General features: G+C 39.0%; 1 protein-coding gene across 1 annotated transcript in view; it reads right to left on the bottom strand.

Moving 5' to 3' along the window:
• top2a (DNA topoisomerase II alpha) overlaps window positions 1-19,507 on the bottom strand; it is a 69,129-nt gene that overhangs the window by 27,055 nt on the left and 22,567 nt on the right. The window contains exons 20-30 of the mRNA XM_052112414.1: window positions 16,350-16,498; window positions 15,916-16,147; window positions 15,321-15,455; window positions 14,698-14,898; window positions 14,005-14,200; window positions 13,572-13,663; window positions 13,353-13,493; window positions 13,189-13,272; window positions 10,135-10,332; window positions 9,627-9,750; window positions 3,249-3,395 (exon numbers count right to left, since the gene is read on the bottom strand). Coding sequence (XP_051968374.1) covers window positions 3,249-3,395; window positions 9,627-9,750; window positions 10,135-10,332; window positions 13,189-13,272; window positions 13,353-13,493; window positions 13,572-13,663; window positions 14,005-14,200; window positions 14,698-14,898; window positions 15,321-15,455; window positions 15,916-16,147; window positions 16,350-16,498 — 1,699 coding nt within the window. The remainder of the gene's footprint in view (window positions 1-3,248; window positions 3,396-9,626; window positions 9,751-10,134; window positions 10,333-13,188; window positions 13,273-13,352; window positions 13,494-13,571; window positions 13,664-14,004; window positions 14,201-14,697; window positions 14,899-15,320; window positions 15,456-15,915; window positions 16,148-16,349; window positions 16,499-19,507) is intronic.

The raw sequence follows: 19,507 nt of genomic DNA, 5'->3' as shown, positions 1-19,507 counted from the left end.
TGCTGGAATACTGCCCTGCGGCCCAGTCTCCAAAGGGAGGGGATCATGCTCTGCTTCAGTATGTCACAGTACATGTTGGCATTCATGGTTCCCTCAATGAACTGTAGCTCCCCAGTGCCAGCAGCACTCATGCAGCCCCAGACCATGACACTCCTACCACCATACTTGACTGTAGGCAAGACACACTTGTCTTTGTACTCCTCAACTGGTTGCCGCCACACATGCTTGACACAATCTGAACCAAATAAGCTTATCTTTGTCTCATCAGACCACAGGACATGGTTCCAGTAATCCATGTCCTTAGTCTGCTTGTCTTCAGCAAACTGTTTGCGGCCTTTGTGCATCATCTTTAGAAGAGGCTTCCTTCTGGGACGACAGCCATGCAGACCAATTTGATTCAGTGTGCGGCGTATGGTCTGAGCACTGACAGGCTGACCCCCCACAACCTCTGCAGCAATGCTGGCAGCACTCACACGTCTATTTCCCAAAGACAACCTCTGGATATGACGCTGAGCATGTGCACTCAACTTCTTTGGTCGACCATGGCGAGGCCAGTTCTGAGTGGAACCTGTCCTGTTAAGCCGCTGTATGGTCTTGGCCACCATGCTGCAGCTCAGTGTCAGGGTCTTGGCAATCTTCTTACAGCCTAGGCCCTCTTTATGTAGAGCAACAATTCTTTTTTTTTCAGATCCTCAGAGAGTTCTTTGCCATGTTGAACTTCCATTGACCAGTTTGAGGGAGTGTGAGAGCGATGACACCAAATTTAACACACCTGCTCCCCATTCACACCTGAGCGAGTCACATGACACAGGGGAGGGGAAAATGACTTATTGGGCCCCATTTCAACATTTTTCCTTAGGAGTGTACTGACTTTTGTTGCCAGCGGTTTAGACATTAATGGCTATGTGTTGAGTTATTTTGAGGGGACAGCAAATTTACACTTATACAAGCTGCACACTCACTACTTTTCATGTGACAACACTGAAGAAATGACACTTTGCTACAATGTAAAGACAATCAAATATTTACAAAAATGTGAGGGGTGCACTCACTTTGAGATACTGTATATTCCAGGATGGAGGGAACAAAAATGTATTTCACACACACAATATATTTTAATATATAACGAAATACCCGATGGGTAGAGAATGCACGGATGAGGTTCTTTACCAGAGAGATGTTCACAACTGTTGAAACACCATCTTTCAAAATGAGCACATTTTAAATGCTCTTATTGGTTTCATTTGAGATTTTAGTTAAAATAAATTAATAAAAAAGTTCAAAAGTTTGAAATCAAGGTGCCTTGCTTTATTATGCAAATTTAACACTAACCATGATTACCTCATGGTTATCAAGTAGTACACCAAATTATCCCATAGTACCACCTAGTGTCCAACCAGCTGTAACACAAGTGTTCGTCTTATTCCTCCGTGAGTTTTTTTCTGACCAAAGTAAAAAGTATTGTATCGATAAGGGTTGCAGCGGTATACCGGTTTCACGGTATACCACGGTTTGAAAATTGACGGTTATCATACCATGTACATTTTATTTTCTACGGTATTGAGAAAACAAAATGCAACCGGACGGAGAATTCCAAATGCGCTTGCGCATCTCCTTTCCTCCTTGTCAGACTCGCCAACTTGCGTCTAACACACACAAATGCAGCGGAGAAAATGTCAGAGAAGAGGCGAGGGGGTTTGACATGAGTGTGTGTGTGCACGTGAACAGTGCCATTGTTCTCCCATTTAAGATATTTCGGCGGCCGAAACGTAGCGATCTGTAGTGCAATATTTTGCTCAAAGAAAAGTGTAATACGGGCTTCTGTCTCCATTCTTGAGGCTGCTCGTGATGTTTGGTGCTACTAATTTTGCAGGTAAACCTTCTCAGTGAATAAATGAAATATAAAAGTAGATCTCGGCATCATTGACATGCGAGCAAAAGCAAGCCAGAGACAAATATGTACATGTATTTATTATTTGTGCAATTTAGAAATGTTGAAGTCCCTTCACGCCTGTATGTTAATCTAACTCTTGCAGTATTCATTTATCATAGTCATGCAGTCTGAGTAATTCAGTTGTGTGCTGAAAGTCAAACGTTGACATCAACAAAAAAAATAATGTCACTTGATGCATGTCCTTGTACTGGAAATCCACGAACAAAACTATGCAACATAAAGAAAATGCAACCCAAGATACATTAAATACAGGTTATGTTTAATCTATGGCAGGTCACCACTTGATGTCCAATGTAAAATCTGTCCTGAAGCAAAACCAGTTGAGAATCACTGAGTTAAAGGTACAGACAGGAGCAGTCTGGTCTCACTGTCATGCACATACAGTATATATTAAATTTTAATAATCGTAGGACATAACTTTAAAAGCTCACACTGTTGATGTTATTTTTCATTTAGTAGTTAATGTAACATGTAAACTAACATGCTTTAGTTATATAACATGTTAATTACATTATATTTTTTTATCATGTTTATAATTCTGTTTATTATAATTCTGTTAACTTTCTTATTTTTTCTATTTATTTATTTTCAAAAGGGAGACTTTTTATATACACATACTTCAATAAAATAAATGGTTTCAAGTTTCAATTATAATAGTGTTTGCTCAAAAATAAATAATTAACCCTTCCGTTTTCACTGATAATAGTAATAGTGTAATACCATATACCATGAAACCGTAATATTTGAGATTTATCATACCGTTGCAACCCTAGCATCGATATTGAAAAATTAAACGATACCCAGCCTTACCCAAATATGTAAAATTGTGTGTAATTCTGCATTTTAGTTAATTCTGTTTTTATGACTGGATACTGTGATTCCGTCCATATTTCCGGCTTCGCATAAGGGCCCCACTAATAAAAATATATTAGAGAGGAGGATAGAATAAACCCAAATAAAATAAAATTGCATTCACTAGAAATGCTCTAGATTTAATACATTTTTTATATTTTCTGGTTTTCCATGACTTTGGGAACCAAGAAATGGTAGTTTTCATAAGGGTCGTTTCTCATTCTTCTCTATTGTAATTAAATAGTTAGAAAACAGTAAAAATTCTGTAGAAAAGTTCAAATTATTCACATTCTAAAATTTGCGATGTAAAACCTGTTCAAGGCTCATTTTTACTCTTTACCATGTTTTGACATGTCACTTTATAAACATTGTATATGGTACAATATGAGAGATCACTGAGTGAATACTTGTACGTGTGTGCACGAGCGAGCGCATGTTTAACCTTTGCGTTCTCTTTTCTCTCGAGGAGCCACTTCGTCAGGGATGACATCTATGTCAGAGTCTGACTCCTCCTCTTCCTCATCTGACCAGGGGTCCTTCTTCTGCACTGGTTTAAAGGGGAGGGTGGTCTGCTTGCCTGATTTAGAGCCTGAGACAGAGGAAAGATTAAACATTAGGATCATGCAACACACATTCACTCGCAACATTCCACACAAATGGCTTCTATAAAAGCACAAGTGGATAAAATCCCATAACAAATTTTTCCATCAAGAAATGAAATTTGAGCATTAATGTATTAACTATAAGACAAACCTAACATGAGCTCAAAGATTAAGCAATGATATTGCCTTTCCTAGAAGCCTTAAAATAAATGTGCTTTTGAAATTCATAAAAATTGCAGAATTCCCAGGGAGACTACCCTACCCACAATCCACTAATCAGAAGCTGCAGACACCACACAGGGTGAGATAAAGAGAGGGAGACAGAGAAAAGTCCTCCAACACAACTTGTACATAAAATGAATATTTTACAATATTTGTAATGGTAATTCAGCTCAGAACTGGTTACTTTGAAATTCCTAAGAAAAAGAAGAGCAGAAACTTTTACTCTCTTGTTGGTCTGGCTTTTACTTGGTTTTCCATTTGCATGGTGAAAGTGAAAATTTATTTTTGCTAGACCTTTTTTCTAATCAGTTTATTCAGTAACCAGAGAGCAATTATTGTAATGTAAAAATCTAAGGCATTAATTTGTGATTATTATTTGCGTGTAAAAAAAAAGTTTTAAAATTTTCAATTTTAAAAGAAAAACATTTTAACCATTCAGTTCATTTTTATTTTTTTTATAGAACACCACTAATTACGAGTACAACATTGATTCATTCATGACATAAATCAGTGGTTCTCAACCAGTGGGGGGCGCCCCCCCAACTCTCCCGGGGGGCAAGAGTAGGCTACGATGGAAGGGAAAAAAAAAATTGGGGGCACATTTTTTTTTATCACTAAACTACGGTCATAAAAAGTTATAGTTTTGTATATACATAACTCCTGAATAAAAATTAAAACGTATTTGGACTGATTTAAAAAAAAAGTTTTGAACAAATTTGATTGGTTTGTCGATAGTGAGCGCAAATGCAGGTCATAAGCATAAGCGGTTTCATTAAGCGAGTCATTGAGTCGTTCATTCAAACGTTTCGTTCAAACGGCCGATTCATCAAGAATGAGACAGATGTTTGTGAATGGGTCATTGAATCCTTGACTCAACCGATTCGTTCACAACACTGAATCATTCAAAACACGATTGAGTATTGCTGTGAGATGCGCTATGCTAAATAAATAACAATACATTGTTGTAACAGCAATATATCCAAGTTTTGTTTTTCACTGTAAAAATGTCATGATTTGCCAATGCAAAGAGAGTGCTGCCACCTTTTCCCCCCACTTCAAGCACTGATTATAACAAACAAATCATCCTGCTGGTGGCTTTTTTTTTGTCAAAAGCGACAAATCCAGCGACTTTTACTGGTGTTTTTGGAGACTTTTGTGGTGTTTGGAGACTCGAAAGCAGGAATCACTCTGCAGTTAGGCCTACTGTGCTCAACAAACAGCGGGTGCTGCCATGAGCCCCTCTCCCGTCCAAAAGCACTCACAGGCGGTCAGTCTCTCAGTAGCCTCGCGCAGCAGTCAGAGCAGAGAGGAGACACACACACCCCTCCACGTCCAGGCTGCAAATGAATCGCGCATGCGCATGGCCACCGCCGTTCCCGCCCTGGCTTACAGAGCGGGGTATAAATGTAAATGTTCACTCACTCTCACACAAAAATAAATCACTGCATTTAAATTGACATAGCTTTCCATTCACTCTAGTCTAGTCTCTTGCCAAGTTCGCTTGTGCCAGCTCTCGCTAGTCTTATCAATCTCGATTTACATAGGCCTTTACTACAAAACCCCAACATTCTTTTTAAAGACTAAACCCAACAAACATTCTTTTTTAAGATTAGATCAAATCTCAGCCCTAGCCAGTATTTTTTTTTTAACTGCTAGGCAGTAGCTACACTTAGCTAAAACTACCCACACGACTAAGACACACACACACACACACACACACACACACACACACACACACACACACACACCACGAGGACTACAATCGTTAAGTATTAAAATAAAATCTGAATTGTCTGCAAAATAATTATTTTGTTCATTTAAAGATTGTGCCTAAGACCCGACTGATTAGCCCCTGATACGTCTCTCAACATACACCACACACAGTGTTACATATTGCCTAAACTTTATTGAAAATGCATCAAAATTGAGAAATTTCTTGTGAGGACCAACAAGCCAACCGACGCACCACCAGCTGCAAAAAAGCTTCGAAGGTACGATGAAGCATACCTGCAATTTGGGTTTACAGTCACGGCTGATCTGAGACCTCAGTGTGTCGTGTATGCCGAGGTGCTGGCAAACGACAGTATGCAGCCCTGCAAATTAAAAAGGCACCTCGAAACAAAGCATGCTGGCATTAAAAATAAATCAGCTGAATATTTGAAAAGAAAGCTTGATTTCCTCCATCAGCAACAGGCAACCATTTCAGTGCACAGCACTGTGTCTAAACAGCGTTTGGAAGCATCGTATGTAGTGGCCAAAAGGATCGGTAAACTGGGTAAACCGCATACAATCGCCGAGACTCTACGCACGGATGGTGCGCAGGCAATGACGGGGCGTGAGCGTGGCCTAGCTGCTCACGTTCAGCAAGTAGCTCCACTTGTGAAATGGACACATTGCATGGTCCATCGCGAAGCACTAGCTGCTAAAAAAATGCCGGTTCTCTTCGACTCCGTGCTGAACCAATCCGTGAAAATAATAAATCTCAAATCACGGCTGCTAAACTCTCGCTTGTTTGGGGTCCTCTGCCAGGAGATGGGGTCAGGGCACGAACAGCTGCTTCTGCACACTGGAGTTCGCTGGCTCTCAAGGGGGTGGTTGTTACAGCGGTTGTATGAGCTGCGAGAGGAGGGGAAGTGGTTTTTGACAAATCAAATCAGATCTGGCGAAGCATCTGGATGACACTATGTGGCTTGCGTCTCTGTCCTATTTGGTCGATATTTGACCGCTTGAATGGCCTCAACCTGTCTTTGCAAGGCAGCGAAACTCATATTTTGCTCCTTGCAGACAAAGTGCACACCATCACAAAAAAACTAGACCTCTGGCATGGCCGTATCAGTCGAGGGAACTGCGACATGTTCCCCAGCCTTGCAGACTTTATCACTGATGCAGGCACGTCACACGATTTCTCCTCCCTATTTCAATCAGCGTCTGAGCACCTGTCAGCAATGAGAAAACAATTTGCGATGTACTTTAAAGAGGATTATCGCTCTTTTGCGTGGGTTCGAGATCCGTTTGTGTGCACAGCAAACGAGCTATCAATTGATATGCAGGAACAGCTTATTGAGCTGAAGAGTGACAGTAGACTGAAGGAACTCTTTAGCTCCTGCCCTCTTTCGTCATTCTGGGCAGCATTGATGCAGGAACACCCTGAACTCTGTGAAGTCGCCTTAAAGATTCTTCTTCCTTTCGCGTCGACATATGAGTGAGGCAGGATTCTCAAAAATGACTGCACTCAAAACGAAATACCGCAATCGTGCACAAATCGAGGATTATTTGAGGCTATGTTTATCAAACATTGAGCCAAGAATTGAGGATCTTTGCAAGGCAAAGCAGGCTCAGGTCTCACATTAACATCACCTACCAGCAACCTTCTGTAAAAAAAAATGCAGATGATGCCTACTATTAGGCCTAGTAATAATAACAATAATAAAGCATAAATTAATATCAGAGGTCTGGTACCAATTCCCAATTATAGCAATAGCATAGTAATGATAATAGGCCTACTGGTGACAACAACAACAACGCATGTAACCTCATATAATTATATAGCAATAGCCTAGTAATGATGATAGGCCTACTACTAATAATAATAATGCCTGCAAGCTCACATTAGAAGTCTGGTGCTACTGCCAATTATAATAATAATAATAACAACAACAATAAAGCATGGTGCGGGGGGCACTGGGGCCCCAACTGCAATGAACCAGCTTTGGGGGGGCCCAGCTTGCAAAAGGTTGAGAACCCCTGACATAAATGAAGTGCACTTGTAGTGTGCTCCCTTAAAACACACTTCACTTTCCAACAGAAAAGAATAACTGGGCCTGTGAACAGTAGTCCATATGACTCGTGCCGTGTTCCATGTTTTCTAAAGTCACACAACTGCAAATGGGTCATTCTAAAAAATGTTTGACTTTTCAACATAGGCAAAAACTGAACTAAATAGAACATTTCTATATTTTGAAAGGGTAAACATTGTAACATTTGACATCCATTTTTATTCATTAAGGAAAACTTGGTTGTTCTTTTATTAATTAATTTTGTTTCACGAACAAAGCAAGTCAACACTAACGATGGTTAAATGGGCTAGAACACAATATTTTGAAAGTTTAATGGGGTAATGTGAAAACATTAGTTAATACGAATAACTTAAATATGAATATAGTGAATTTCCCAAGCATGTTAACGCAGCCTCTGAACCTTGACCTTAATTATTTTCTATAACTTTTTGTATTTAAATAAAGAAAAAGTTTTAACATTGATAAAACCAATAACATGAAATCAAGAGACAAACGTTTTTAAATTATTAATAATAATTTTGTTTAGCTTTTTTGAAAACTTGTTCGGGCTTGCACTAATGCTTTTATTAAAAATAAATACACAAATAACTTAACATGTCACAGAAGTGGTGTACCACATGAAGGGTACAAGGATGTTTTTCAGGAAATTAACCATTTCAAATTTAATTTCTAAAAAATTAGAAAAAACAGAGTCAAGCCATTTCATATCATTAAAGGTTAGATTATAAAATTATATATAAAAAATATGTTTATATTTTTTGCTATTTGAAAGCTTTCATAACTACAAAAAGTCAAGGGACATGATATTGTCACAAATGTCAGAAATAACCTATTTTGTGAGACAACATTTACACAAGGGGGCGCTAGTCGGTTCACAAAACTGAATGTGCCATTGATCTGCATTCAAAACATTTTACATAATTTGTTTCACTCTGCTGAGTAAATTGTAATTAAAATTGATAGTTGCAAGGATTCATACTTGTTAAATCCACCACAGCAGTATCTATAAAATATACATTTTTTTAAATCCTCCAGTAACACTTGATTGTGATTGACCCATTCTGAGCAGCGCTGCCAAAAGTAACAGGTGTCACATGATCATGCGTCAGCAGTGGCCTGTTGACCTGTTTAAGATTATCTATAAATTCAAGAACTTTATAAAATAAAAATAAAAACCTCTTGATAAAAATAGCTATTTTCAAGGACAAAATTCAAGCACCTTGTACGAACCCTGAAAATAATGCATTGGCAATGTACACGGAACTTTCTCTTGCAAACAAAGTTTGATATTAATTAAATCGGTCCATTTGTTGAGGATGTGGCTGCAGCCCACAGAATTAGGCGGGGCTACATATGGGGCAGAGCTAGACGTGTCATACTCTCATTGGCTCGTTCATCTTTCATACACAATAGGTGTGGTCGTCGTTGCTGGTGTGTTATTGTTTGAGAGATATTAGTTGAGTCAATCAGTGCTTGTTTATATGTGATATTCAATCTAAATTCCATGGATTTTATCCTACTTTAAAAGTGAGGAACAAATCAGGATTTATAAAAAGTTAAAACTGACATGAAAATGTTCTTAAATGCTGAAAAGCATGCATGTGTTTTTTGTGCTCATGCACCGTGATCTTAGAGAAATTCATTATTAATTAAGTTATTGTTTTGAGTTAGAATGAAGGCTTGTGAAATGCACAACTTTTTGATATATAGATTTGAATGACAGCAGAAACAAACACAATTTGTTAGTCCATGCGACTCAGTCCTACTATTGTTTGCATTGAACCGTGAGGTACAACGGTCATATCACTTACAAGTAATTTCACTAAAATCAATAATCTTGCCAAATTATTTTAACACAGACTACGACCGCATTAATATTAGGAGTTGAATCTCCACCATAGGCGCCTGTCATTTTGCCCTACACTCATGTTTTCAACACGACTGAAACATCAACATGCTTCTCAGTCTGACTCCTACTTTTGTTTGTACTGAACCATGAGGTACAAAATGTAATATCACTTATAAGCCACACTAATTGTTTTGACAAGTTCTCTGGCTCCACACACCTGAAGCAATACAAGTGAGTCAATAAAAGTTGAGCGTAACTTCATAAAAAAAATGAATAGGAATGAAGTTGAATTAGACCTTCCATTTCCTTCCAGTTTCATTCAGTACATGTATTTGTGCTCTCACACTTGCCTTTAGCTGCTGGCTCTTTCTTTATCTTCTTGGTGAGTCTTGCGGTCAGTCCCATTTCAGATCCATCAGCTTCAGTGTCTGCCTCATCAAACTCCATCTTCATCACCACACCACCATCCTCCTTCTGAAAATACACAGGGAGCATTCTGTCAGGATCCACAATACAAAACCAATTCAGAAAATGTTTCATATGATCACGACTGTAAAATCTGACTCGAAGACTTGTAAAACTGTTGAAAAACAGCCAATACATAAACATCCCTTAAATTATAATGCGATAACTTTAAATTGTTAACATAAGAAATAATTGTTCTTTGCGGAAGAACTCTTAAATCACTTTTTTGAAAGCTGGCATCTGTATCCCTATTGCTGTTGCCACCCAAAGATTGAACCAATCTTATAAAATGGATAGTTCCAGTTTTGGATCTTTTTCTTATTTGCAGTTGCTCATGACATGATACAAGAGCTTGGTTATACTAGTCACCGACAGCACACACACACACACCACCTTGGCAGCTTTGCCTCGTTTGGCTCCTTCCTTCTTGGCAGCCTGGTCCTTCATGGTGCTGGTGATGCGGGGGATGACGCGGCGGCCCTGAGGTGTGGGCATAGTCTCGTTCTTCACCTTCACCGTTTTTGATTTGCCTGCTTTACCCTTCACCTGAGTCACCACATTCACAGACTCCAGCTCCTTCTGCTCTAAACGCTACACACAGATACACATGAAAACACTAATTAAGACAGATAAAAAATAAATAAATAAAATATATATTTAAAAAACATAAGATATTTAGACTTGCTTTGAGAATGAATCTTAAATATCCAGTGTATTTTGAATAGAAGTGCATTTTTACACTTTGTTATACTTCTGCGAGTGCAGTAAAGACAAAATATACTTATATTCAAGATCTATTCTCTAAAAGCAAGTCTGAATATCTGATATGCTGCTTCTGAGGTGAATAAATCTTTTTTGTTTTTAAAGGATTTGCAATGTTATATTCAAAGATAACAATTTTTTATTCTGCAGTATAGCTGCTAAAGTAAATGTACATTGTTTTAAAGGAGTTTTACATATTTATATTAGAAAAGTCAAAAACAAAAAATATATATATATATATATAGTTTCAGTGTATAATGGGGTGAAGACTACACCTCTCATCTTCTGTTCACGTCAATCCATCTTTAACACAAAAAAAAAAAAAAAAAAACCCTCGCTCTTAAAGTTGCTTATTACCAATTTTTTTCACAACAAGAAACGCACAGTGACATATAGGAGGATTCAATAAATCAAGAGTCATCACGTTATAATCTAGCTGAAGCAAGTTTGAGCGCTTGGGACGAGCATCCCAGTGACAGGGTGTGTCAGCCGGGTGCAGTTTCATTCTCTCCCCCTTAGATCGGGACATTTGCACAACTCCGAGGCGCTGACCACACAAATGCCCGTTTCGGAATTTGTAGTTAATTACATGACCTGCTTCTGTATTATTTGAACTTTAATAAAGCTATAACGTATTAAAACTGCATTTAAGATGTAACACCGTCGTTTCCATTTAAGAGTTCCGACTCCACATATTCCACATCGAGAGTGCTTCTGTATTAAATTATTTTGTATTTTTGCATTATAATTCCCTCATACTTTGAGCTCTACATCAGCTGAAGCGGTTTGTAAAGTGTAGAGTACATCTGTTCTGTGATCTGTGTCATTCTTCCGCTCATCAGTCAGGTGTGAACTGAAGTGCTGCTCTCACGAGTCATCATTACAGTTTAATGTCATCTCATGTTATACAAAATTAGATCAAACGACTGACTAAGAAAATGTGTTGACAATTTTTGTATTGTCGAGAACATCGACTAATCGTTTCAGCCCTAGAAATATCCCATTATTAAATATATATTTCTCTCCAAAACACAATGGCCTTAATAATTGGCACCCATTTATTCAATATTTTTTGCAACCTCCCTTTGCCAAAATAACAGCTCCGAATCTTCTCATATAATGTCTAATGAGGCTGGAGAACACAAGGAATCTGAGACTATTAGTCCATACCGAATCACTACAGATCCTTAAAATTCAGAGGTCTATGTTGGTGGACTCTCCTCTTCAGTTAAACCCACAACTTTTCTATGGGGAAAAGGTCAGGGGACTGGGATGTCCATGGCAGAAACTTGATTTTGTGGTCAGTGAAACATTTGTGTTGATTTTGAATCATTGTCTTGCTGGACGATCCAACCAGGGCCCATTGTAAGCTTTCTGGCAGAGGCAGTCAGGTTTAGATTTTTTTTTATCTGTTGGTATTTGATAGAGTCCATGATGCCATATATACGAACAAGATGTCCAGGACCTGTGGCAGAAAAACATCCCCACGACATTCAAGATTCAAGAAACACATAACCGTGAGCATTGGGTACTTAATCTCTGTGCGCGCCAAACCCATCTCTGGTGTTTGCTGACAAAAAGCTCTTTGTTTCATCGGAACATAGAACCCATGTCACATTTGAAGTTCCAGTAGTGTTTGTCAAATTGATGATGCTTGAGTTTTTTTGTTTGATGTGAACAGAGGCTTTTCTTGAAACCCTCCCAAACAACTTGTGGTGATGTAGGTGACTTTAAACTGTATTGAAGGAGTTCCAATCTGTGTTGGGCACTTACTGACTGCTTTTCTTTACTATTTGGTCCAAGTCATCCATTTCGTTTTGTTATACATTGAAATAAATTATAATGGTGGCACAATTATATTTTTGTCTACAGAAGTAATTTCAACATTTAGGTATACGCCTTCAGATCAAAAGATTAAGATCATGAGAAACATTTCAGTCAAGTCTTTCAAAACTTCTCACCAGTACTGTACTTCAGATATATATTTACTCATAAGAATTTCTAGGGGTGCCAATAATTGTAGCCAATGTGTTTTGAAGAAAAATATTTAATGAAATATTTCCCCTCTTTCAATTTTTACTTCAATTAAAAGGTTAGAATTATGTTAATTTTGAATGAGATCAAACGCAGATTTTTTTTCCACAGCCTTCTTTGCTCATATTTACCAAGAATGCAAATATTTTTGGCCACCACTGTATGTCAGATGGAGCTCAAGAGAGAGGTGGAGATGAGATATAACAGGTTAACTCTGCAGCTGTGTAGATCTGTTAGATTCACAATTTTTGTCAAAGGTAATGTAAAATAAGGAAGCGCCATGATTTGAAAGGTGTCAAAAGACGCTCCAACCTCGTGCGCTTGCAAACTGCAATGTTGATAGCTTTGTCGATTATAAGCAGGAGCTGGTTTACAGAGATGTAAAAATGGCTGCATTTCTGATTAATGGGTTAATGAAGGTTTATAGTTCAGTAAAACTGCACTTCTCTGCATGCTCACACATAACTCAAGCGTCAGCTTCTAAATGCATGAGAGAGAGGGATGATTTTAAATTTAAGATATTGAAGACTTTAAATGTATTTAAAGTAAATTTAAGACTTAAAGAACCTACAGAAACCCTGCCTTTAAAAATAAAATTATTTAACTCCATTACACAGCATTATAGATCAAGAGATATGCATGCAGTTTTACCTCCAGCTCATCTGTGAAGGCAGCGAGATCTTCTCTCCACAGATCAGAAGGAGCTTTCCTCTTCAGTGTGTTCAGCTCAGTCATCTGCAGAACAGAGCAAGAACATTCAACTGCACAGTCGGATCAAACACCAGCTCAACACTTCATCAAAGATTCACATTCACCTTATCATCTCTCTGTCTGCACAGCTCGTCTTTCTTCTCTTTAGTCAGGAACCACATAGGCATGCTAAGCAGATAGTTATAATCAGGACCAGACATGTCCTCCTTCTCCTCCTCATCGTCTCCACCATCCTCTTCTGCTTCCTGAAACACATAGCAAATAAATTCCCATTACCTGCAATAGTATTGAAGAATGATAAGAATGCAAGTTTTGTGGCATACCTTCTCCTGAGCTTGTTTCCAGGCCTTCACAGGATCTGAGTCATAGCCCATCTGCTGAAGCATCCGAATGAGCTCCTTCTTGGGTTTATTTTCTAAAAATAACACGTATTAAGTCTTAGTCCTAGTAACAAATCAAATCTGCCTCCAAGTCAAACATTCAGTTCAAGAATTCATGTCTAATTATAGACAAAGGGGGACTACTATGAAGATGATCAAATATAACAGTTTGGGATTTTGTTTAGTCACAACATAATTCCCATAGTTCCATTTATGTTATTACATAGTTTTGATGACTTTACTATTATTCTAAAAATGTGATTTTTTTTTTTTTATATAAAGAATGAGTGTTTCAAAACTTTTGAATGGTGGTAGTATGCATGCATACGCACACGCACACACAGTGTTGAATCAATAGATTCAAAGCACATCTCACCGATCACCACAGTGCCCTGAATCTTCTCCAAGATAAATCTGGCCTGGTTGGAGAGTTTGGCACTTTCTGCTCCCAGCATTCCCAGCATCCAGTCCTTCCTGAGGACGTAATACTTCATCCGCAGCTCAAAGAAATCCTTCAGGACGTCCTGAACAGACTCGTACTTCTTCAGACTGCCCACATGATCAAACAGCACCTGCGTGAGGATGACACGGACAGCAGTCAGTGGTGAAGATGGGACTTCATCAAGACATACTCATGTAGTGCATGACAAAAGATTAGTCACATGAGAACTTGTGCTGTTTTTGCTTTCGGTATGAGCCATTGTGAATGAGCTTCTCTCACGAATGTGCAAAGGAGAGCTATGGCCATAGTCAAGTTAGAGGAGAAAAGATTAGAGGTTCTCACAAAAAAACATTTATGCATTTAGAACAAGAGTAAGAGGCATGTACGAGTCACGTGGACTGCTTTAAGAACATATTTGGGAGCTTTACGCTTTAAAGGGAGTCAATTTCAACTGCTATTGTGTGAAAATGTGCGATTCCTCCTGTATTCCAAACAAGCCATTCTCATATGGGTTTGGAACAACATGAGCCATTAAAAATGTCATAATTGTTATTTTGAATGAACTATGCCAAAGTTTTTACGTGTATACCATCTGACAGTCAAACTCAAACATGTGTACGCATTTACCATGGAGTTACAGGTGAGCGGGTTCTGAAGTTTGAAGACTTTGTGCAGTCCGGTGGCCTCTGCCTCTCTCAGTCGATCCTCAGTCATCTTGACAACGAAACGCACGGTGGTGTCGGTGTGATACTCCTTATAGTCCGTGATGAGAGGAGGAACTTTTTCTGAGCCGTTCAACATCACCTCCAGCACATTCTCCTTGTATGCCTGACAGAGACAGGTCAACATAACATCAAAATTGACCTTATGTTTCTGGTCTTACTGTAGGTAAATCATTTCTGCACATTCATTCCATTATTGGAACGTTTGCCATATTTTATCCCAACTTGCTTATCACTTTCCAAAACACTTGAGCAGTCCAACTTTGACTTTAATTCAGTCACATTCCGTTTGGGTTGAATGAAAGTTGATAAAAACTTGCAAACTTAAAAACATTCCAAAAATCGACCCCTGTTGGGAATTGGTTGTACAGATCGTTCCATCCCAAACTCAGTCGCTGCGACACTTGTATGGGCTACTCAAACAAACAGAACAATATCAACTCAACCTACAAACAGCTAACTCATGTTTGCCTCTGTATTTTAAGCTGGGACACAAGAACATCCATTATAAGAACAGAGTTCACAAACCTGAGTCCATGTTTTGACGGGCAGCTCTGTGATCTCGATGGTGGTGGAGTCAATGATGGCCACTTCTCCATTGTTCACGTACTGATTCTTCGTCAGTTCTTCAATGGTGCCTTTGAAGCCCTTATAACTGGGTAGCTACACGTCAATGGGCATAGCATTAAATGTTAATAACAGAACATGCTGGTTTATAACAATGTGTTTGGGAAAAGTATTTGGACACTTAAAGCACACTTGATATATAAACGTAACTGCATTAATAAACTATCAACTCAAGTGTCATTTAAAGAGAGCACAAGCACACTTTTGATACCAATACATATTAGGTTTCAAATAATGAAAAAGTAATGTGGCACATGTTGCTAGTGAACTCCACCTGAGGTTCCTCTGCTTGGACACCTGTGTGATCAATATACATCCACTAAAAAACACCTTGACACCAGTTTAGTTTCAAGTCAGAGTGAAAAGTTGGTTCTGAGAAAAGCTCCAGTAGCATTTGTTTGCAGATGGCACTTGCTTTGATATTATGTAATGACATTGTGAAGTGTGCAAATACTTTGAGGTCACTGTACACGCATAGGAAATGTGGTTCTCTCACCATGGGAAGCGGCTCTTCTCCATTCAGCAGGCGATGTATATTGTTGATGATCTCCCGTACATCAAAGTTGGGGATGCGACTGGCCCAGCCGGTACCGATGCCCTCTGCGCCGTTAGCCAACACCAAAGGAATGATGGGAATGTACCACTCAGGCTCCACACGCAAGTTATCGTCATAGTTATACTTCACAATATTATCATCAACCGCAGGGAACAGCAGACGAGCCAGAGAACTGAGAAATACAGTGGAAAGAGATTAACATTTAAAATGAATGTAGTGTATGTAATGTAATAGGAAATTGGACATTTGAATTCCTTGTTATTGGCAGTGTATGTCATTTAGATTTAATGTCAAACCAGTGCCTAGATCTACATATTAAATATAACCAGAACAATATGAAGATGATGTATCTGGGGCTGTGTGTGCACATGTACCTGAGCATGGTGAAGATGTATCTGGGGCTGGCAGAGTCTTTTCCTCCATGCAGTCGTGTGCCGAACTGTCCAAGAGGCTGCAGCAGATTCAGATTGTTACTGCCCACAAAATTCTGAGCCAAACCCACAATGGTCATCATCAGAGAAACCTGAGAAAAGAACACATTTACATGAGAAAAGCAGCTAGAAATTTGGTAACACTGAGCTGCAGGGTTCGTACACCTTTTCCATGATCAAATTCAAGCACTTTCAAGGTCCATTTTACAGCTTTTTACAGCACCTTACACCACCGTTAATTACATACCAATACATAGTCAAAATTAATATTTTGTATTTTTAAAATCGCATTAAATGCTATAAACAGCCAAAATTGTGTTTTGTAATAGCAGCAGAAGTATCAGATATTTAAGCAAATCACAAGTTTTATTTTTCAAAATGTATCAGTGTCTAAGTAGACTTTGCTTACTATCTAACCTGCCTGAATCAATGTAAAAACAATTACCCCAAACAAAAATCACTCAACAAGTTCACTTCACTTTCAATTAATTTATTGAAAATATAAAAAATACAAACATTCCTCTTTGAGGTAGACAGTCAATCAGATTCAGCTCATTGACCTTTTTTAACAATATTGTGCAAATCAAAACAACTTGAGTTGTCAAACACAGAATTAACAACACAAAATAGTGCAAAAGTATATGCGGCCAAAAGTGCTACATGTGCGTTATAAAGATTAGGCCAAAGGTTACATTTTATGTATATGGTCTATAACCTCAAAGTGCATATTTAACTTAATTTAACAATCAACTCAAGTAAACAAGTCAACTTAAAGTTGACTTCAGTGGACTTTATCCACTCCTGTTGAAAAAAAAAAAACAACAACAATAAAACAACAACAAGACATACACCAAAATTACGCCCTCTGTTGAATAAAAAAAAAAAACTGCACTAAACAGAACATTGTATGTTAAGGCCATATGGTACATTAAGGACCTATGAAGGAGTGTGTTTGAGCTCCATCAAGTTGTCGTTTAGCTGTTTTTCTACAGCCTCCAGACTTTTTTGTTTTTCTTTTGCAGCTCTGCGAAGACAATTTGATTTCGAGATGAAGCTGAGTTTTCCAACCGATTCAGCTTTCTCTGCATTACTATCTGCAGATTTCAGGAGGACCCTGATGTCCTCCTCCACCCTCTTCTTTTTGGCCTTGATCTCACCTATCTCCTCTATTACTCCCTTCCTCTTCTGAGCAGTCTGCTCATCTTGTTTTCGACGTTTTTGATCATCCAGATAATTGTGATATTTCTGTCTGGCAGCAGCTGCAGAGAGGAGCAGCTCCTTCGTGTAGACTATGTTGAGCAGCCCTCCAATATGGTTCACATGGTCATGAACGATCCGCTGAGCAATCAGAGAATGCTCTTTCAGGTTCTCCACCATCACCTCTTTGCTAACTGAAAACCCTCTCTCAACAGAGGCTTGACCATGTGAGAGGACCAGGACGAGTTTTACTACCTCCCAGAGATGGCGAAACTCTGTCTTGTTTGATAAATGTTCATGGTAGAATTCATCCAACCTTCCCATCTGTGGGTTGAAATTCCTGAAGGAATCTGATGCACACATCAGATTGTGGTCATAAAAGTGGCCAAACTCCCTCAGAATGTCATCACAGCTTTGTTCTTCAATGTGGCCAGATTCCACGAGGAGTCGTAAAACAGTGAACAGTTTTCGGACACTTGTCTCTTTGCTTTTGAGGAGCACCCTTGGATCAAGGACAGACAGGCCTCTAACAAGCAGATATTTAAGTGGTGCCTTTTCAAACAGTTTGGACACCATCTTCAGTAAAAACAGCTTGCAGTTCTGTCTGAACTCCAGGCTCAGCTTCTCAGAGGAGTTTTGTTTCATGTGCTCTAGGGCTCGCTCTGTAACAAATCCGATTCTCAGTTTGGTGACATCTACGTGGTTGACTGAGTTAGCATAGTCAGTTCTGCTGACTAAGTTGTTCTGCTGAGTCAACTTGAAGAAGCTTTACAGGGGTAGTTGCATCCTTCATGACACTGGGCTTGACAAACTTCTCCATTAGACTCCTCAGCATATTTGTGAGATCACCACACATAAACGGCAGCATGGGTTTGTCCGTCTGGTATAACTTCAAAAATGGTGTGATTTCCCTAGCTACCATTAGAAAGAAGTTCAGCTTTGCTGGGAAGAGGGCATCTTGCACAATCATCTCAGCAGTCTTGAAAGACTTTGTAAGTGGTTCTGTTACAGTTTTCATTTTAGCAGCACTGATGTACATTTTCAGAGAGGGCCAAATCTGAAGGGCACACTCAGCCACCTCCACATTTTCCAGCCACCAATGACTACAGAAGTCAAGAGGGAAGGATGTGCAACCAGTGACTTCTGTGTAGTCCTCCCTGCGAGCTGGAACATCCTTGAATAGCCATTTAAGGCCTGACAGAGCATTTCCCAGCTCCCAGTCTGTGGATGCACACCCTGCTCTGAAGGAGTTGTGTAGTATATGCAATCCACAAGTTCCAACATTTAACATTTTCTTGCCTGTTTGTTTGTCAATGTTCTGCTGGGCCAGTGAGAAAAGCTTCAAATTCACATTTGGGCCATCCATCGACAGCTGAATCAGGTTCTGGAAGCCTATATCCGAACACACTTTTTCAACCTTCTCATGCATTTGTTCTGCAGTGTGATGACCCATGAAAAATGATGTTAGGTACCTTGAGTTTACTTTATCATCATCCCAAAATTGTATGTGCATGTCAAGCTGGCTTTTCTTAATTTCCCTATTTAGACTTTCATCAAACAGAAGAACATATTCAGACTCTTTCTTGGCTTTGGCCTTCATTAGTGAAGAGAAATGAGGAGCAATCCCAAATGTGGTGAGGTATGCTGCTTTTATCTCCCCACAAGTAAACTGCTTTGCAATGTCACTGTCAGAAAACATGGTTCTGAACATGTCTGCTGCATTCTCACATGATTTGTAGGAATAGTGGCTGGTTACAACTTTTGTTGCCCAGCATATTTCTGCTTGAAGTGTTGGATTAGAGCTGACAAATGATTTTATGGTGCTTGTGGTCTTGCTGGTTGCCTGATGTGGATTAGAAGACTGGACTGGAGGAGTGGATGTGGATGGTAGAGGGGCTACTCCA

Source organism: Xyrauchen texanus, chromosome 40 (assembly GCF_025860055.1).
Source record: "Xyrauchen texanus isolate HMW12.3.18 chromosome 40, RBS_HiC_50CHRs, whole genome shotgun sequence".
Taxonomy (NCBI): domain Eukaryota; kingdom Metazoa; phylum Chordata; class Actinopteri; order Cypriniformes; family Catostomidae; genus Xyrauchen; species Xyrauchen texanus.
The sequence above is the reverse complement of the archived record's forward strand: the minus strand, read 5'-3'. Positions and strand labels throughout refer to the sequence as shown.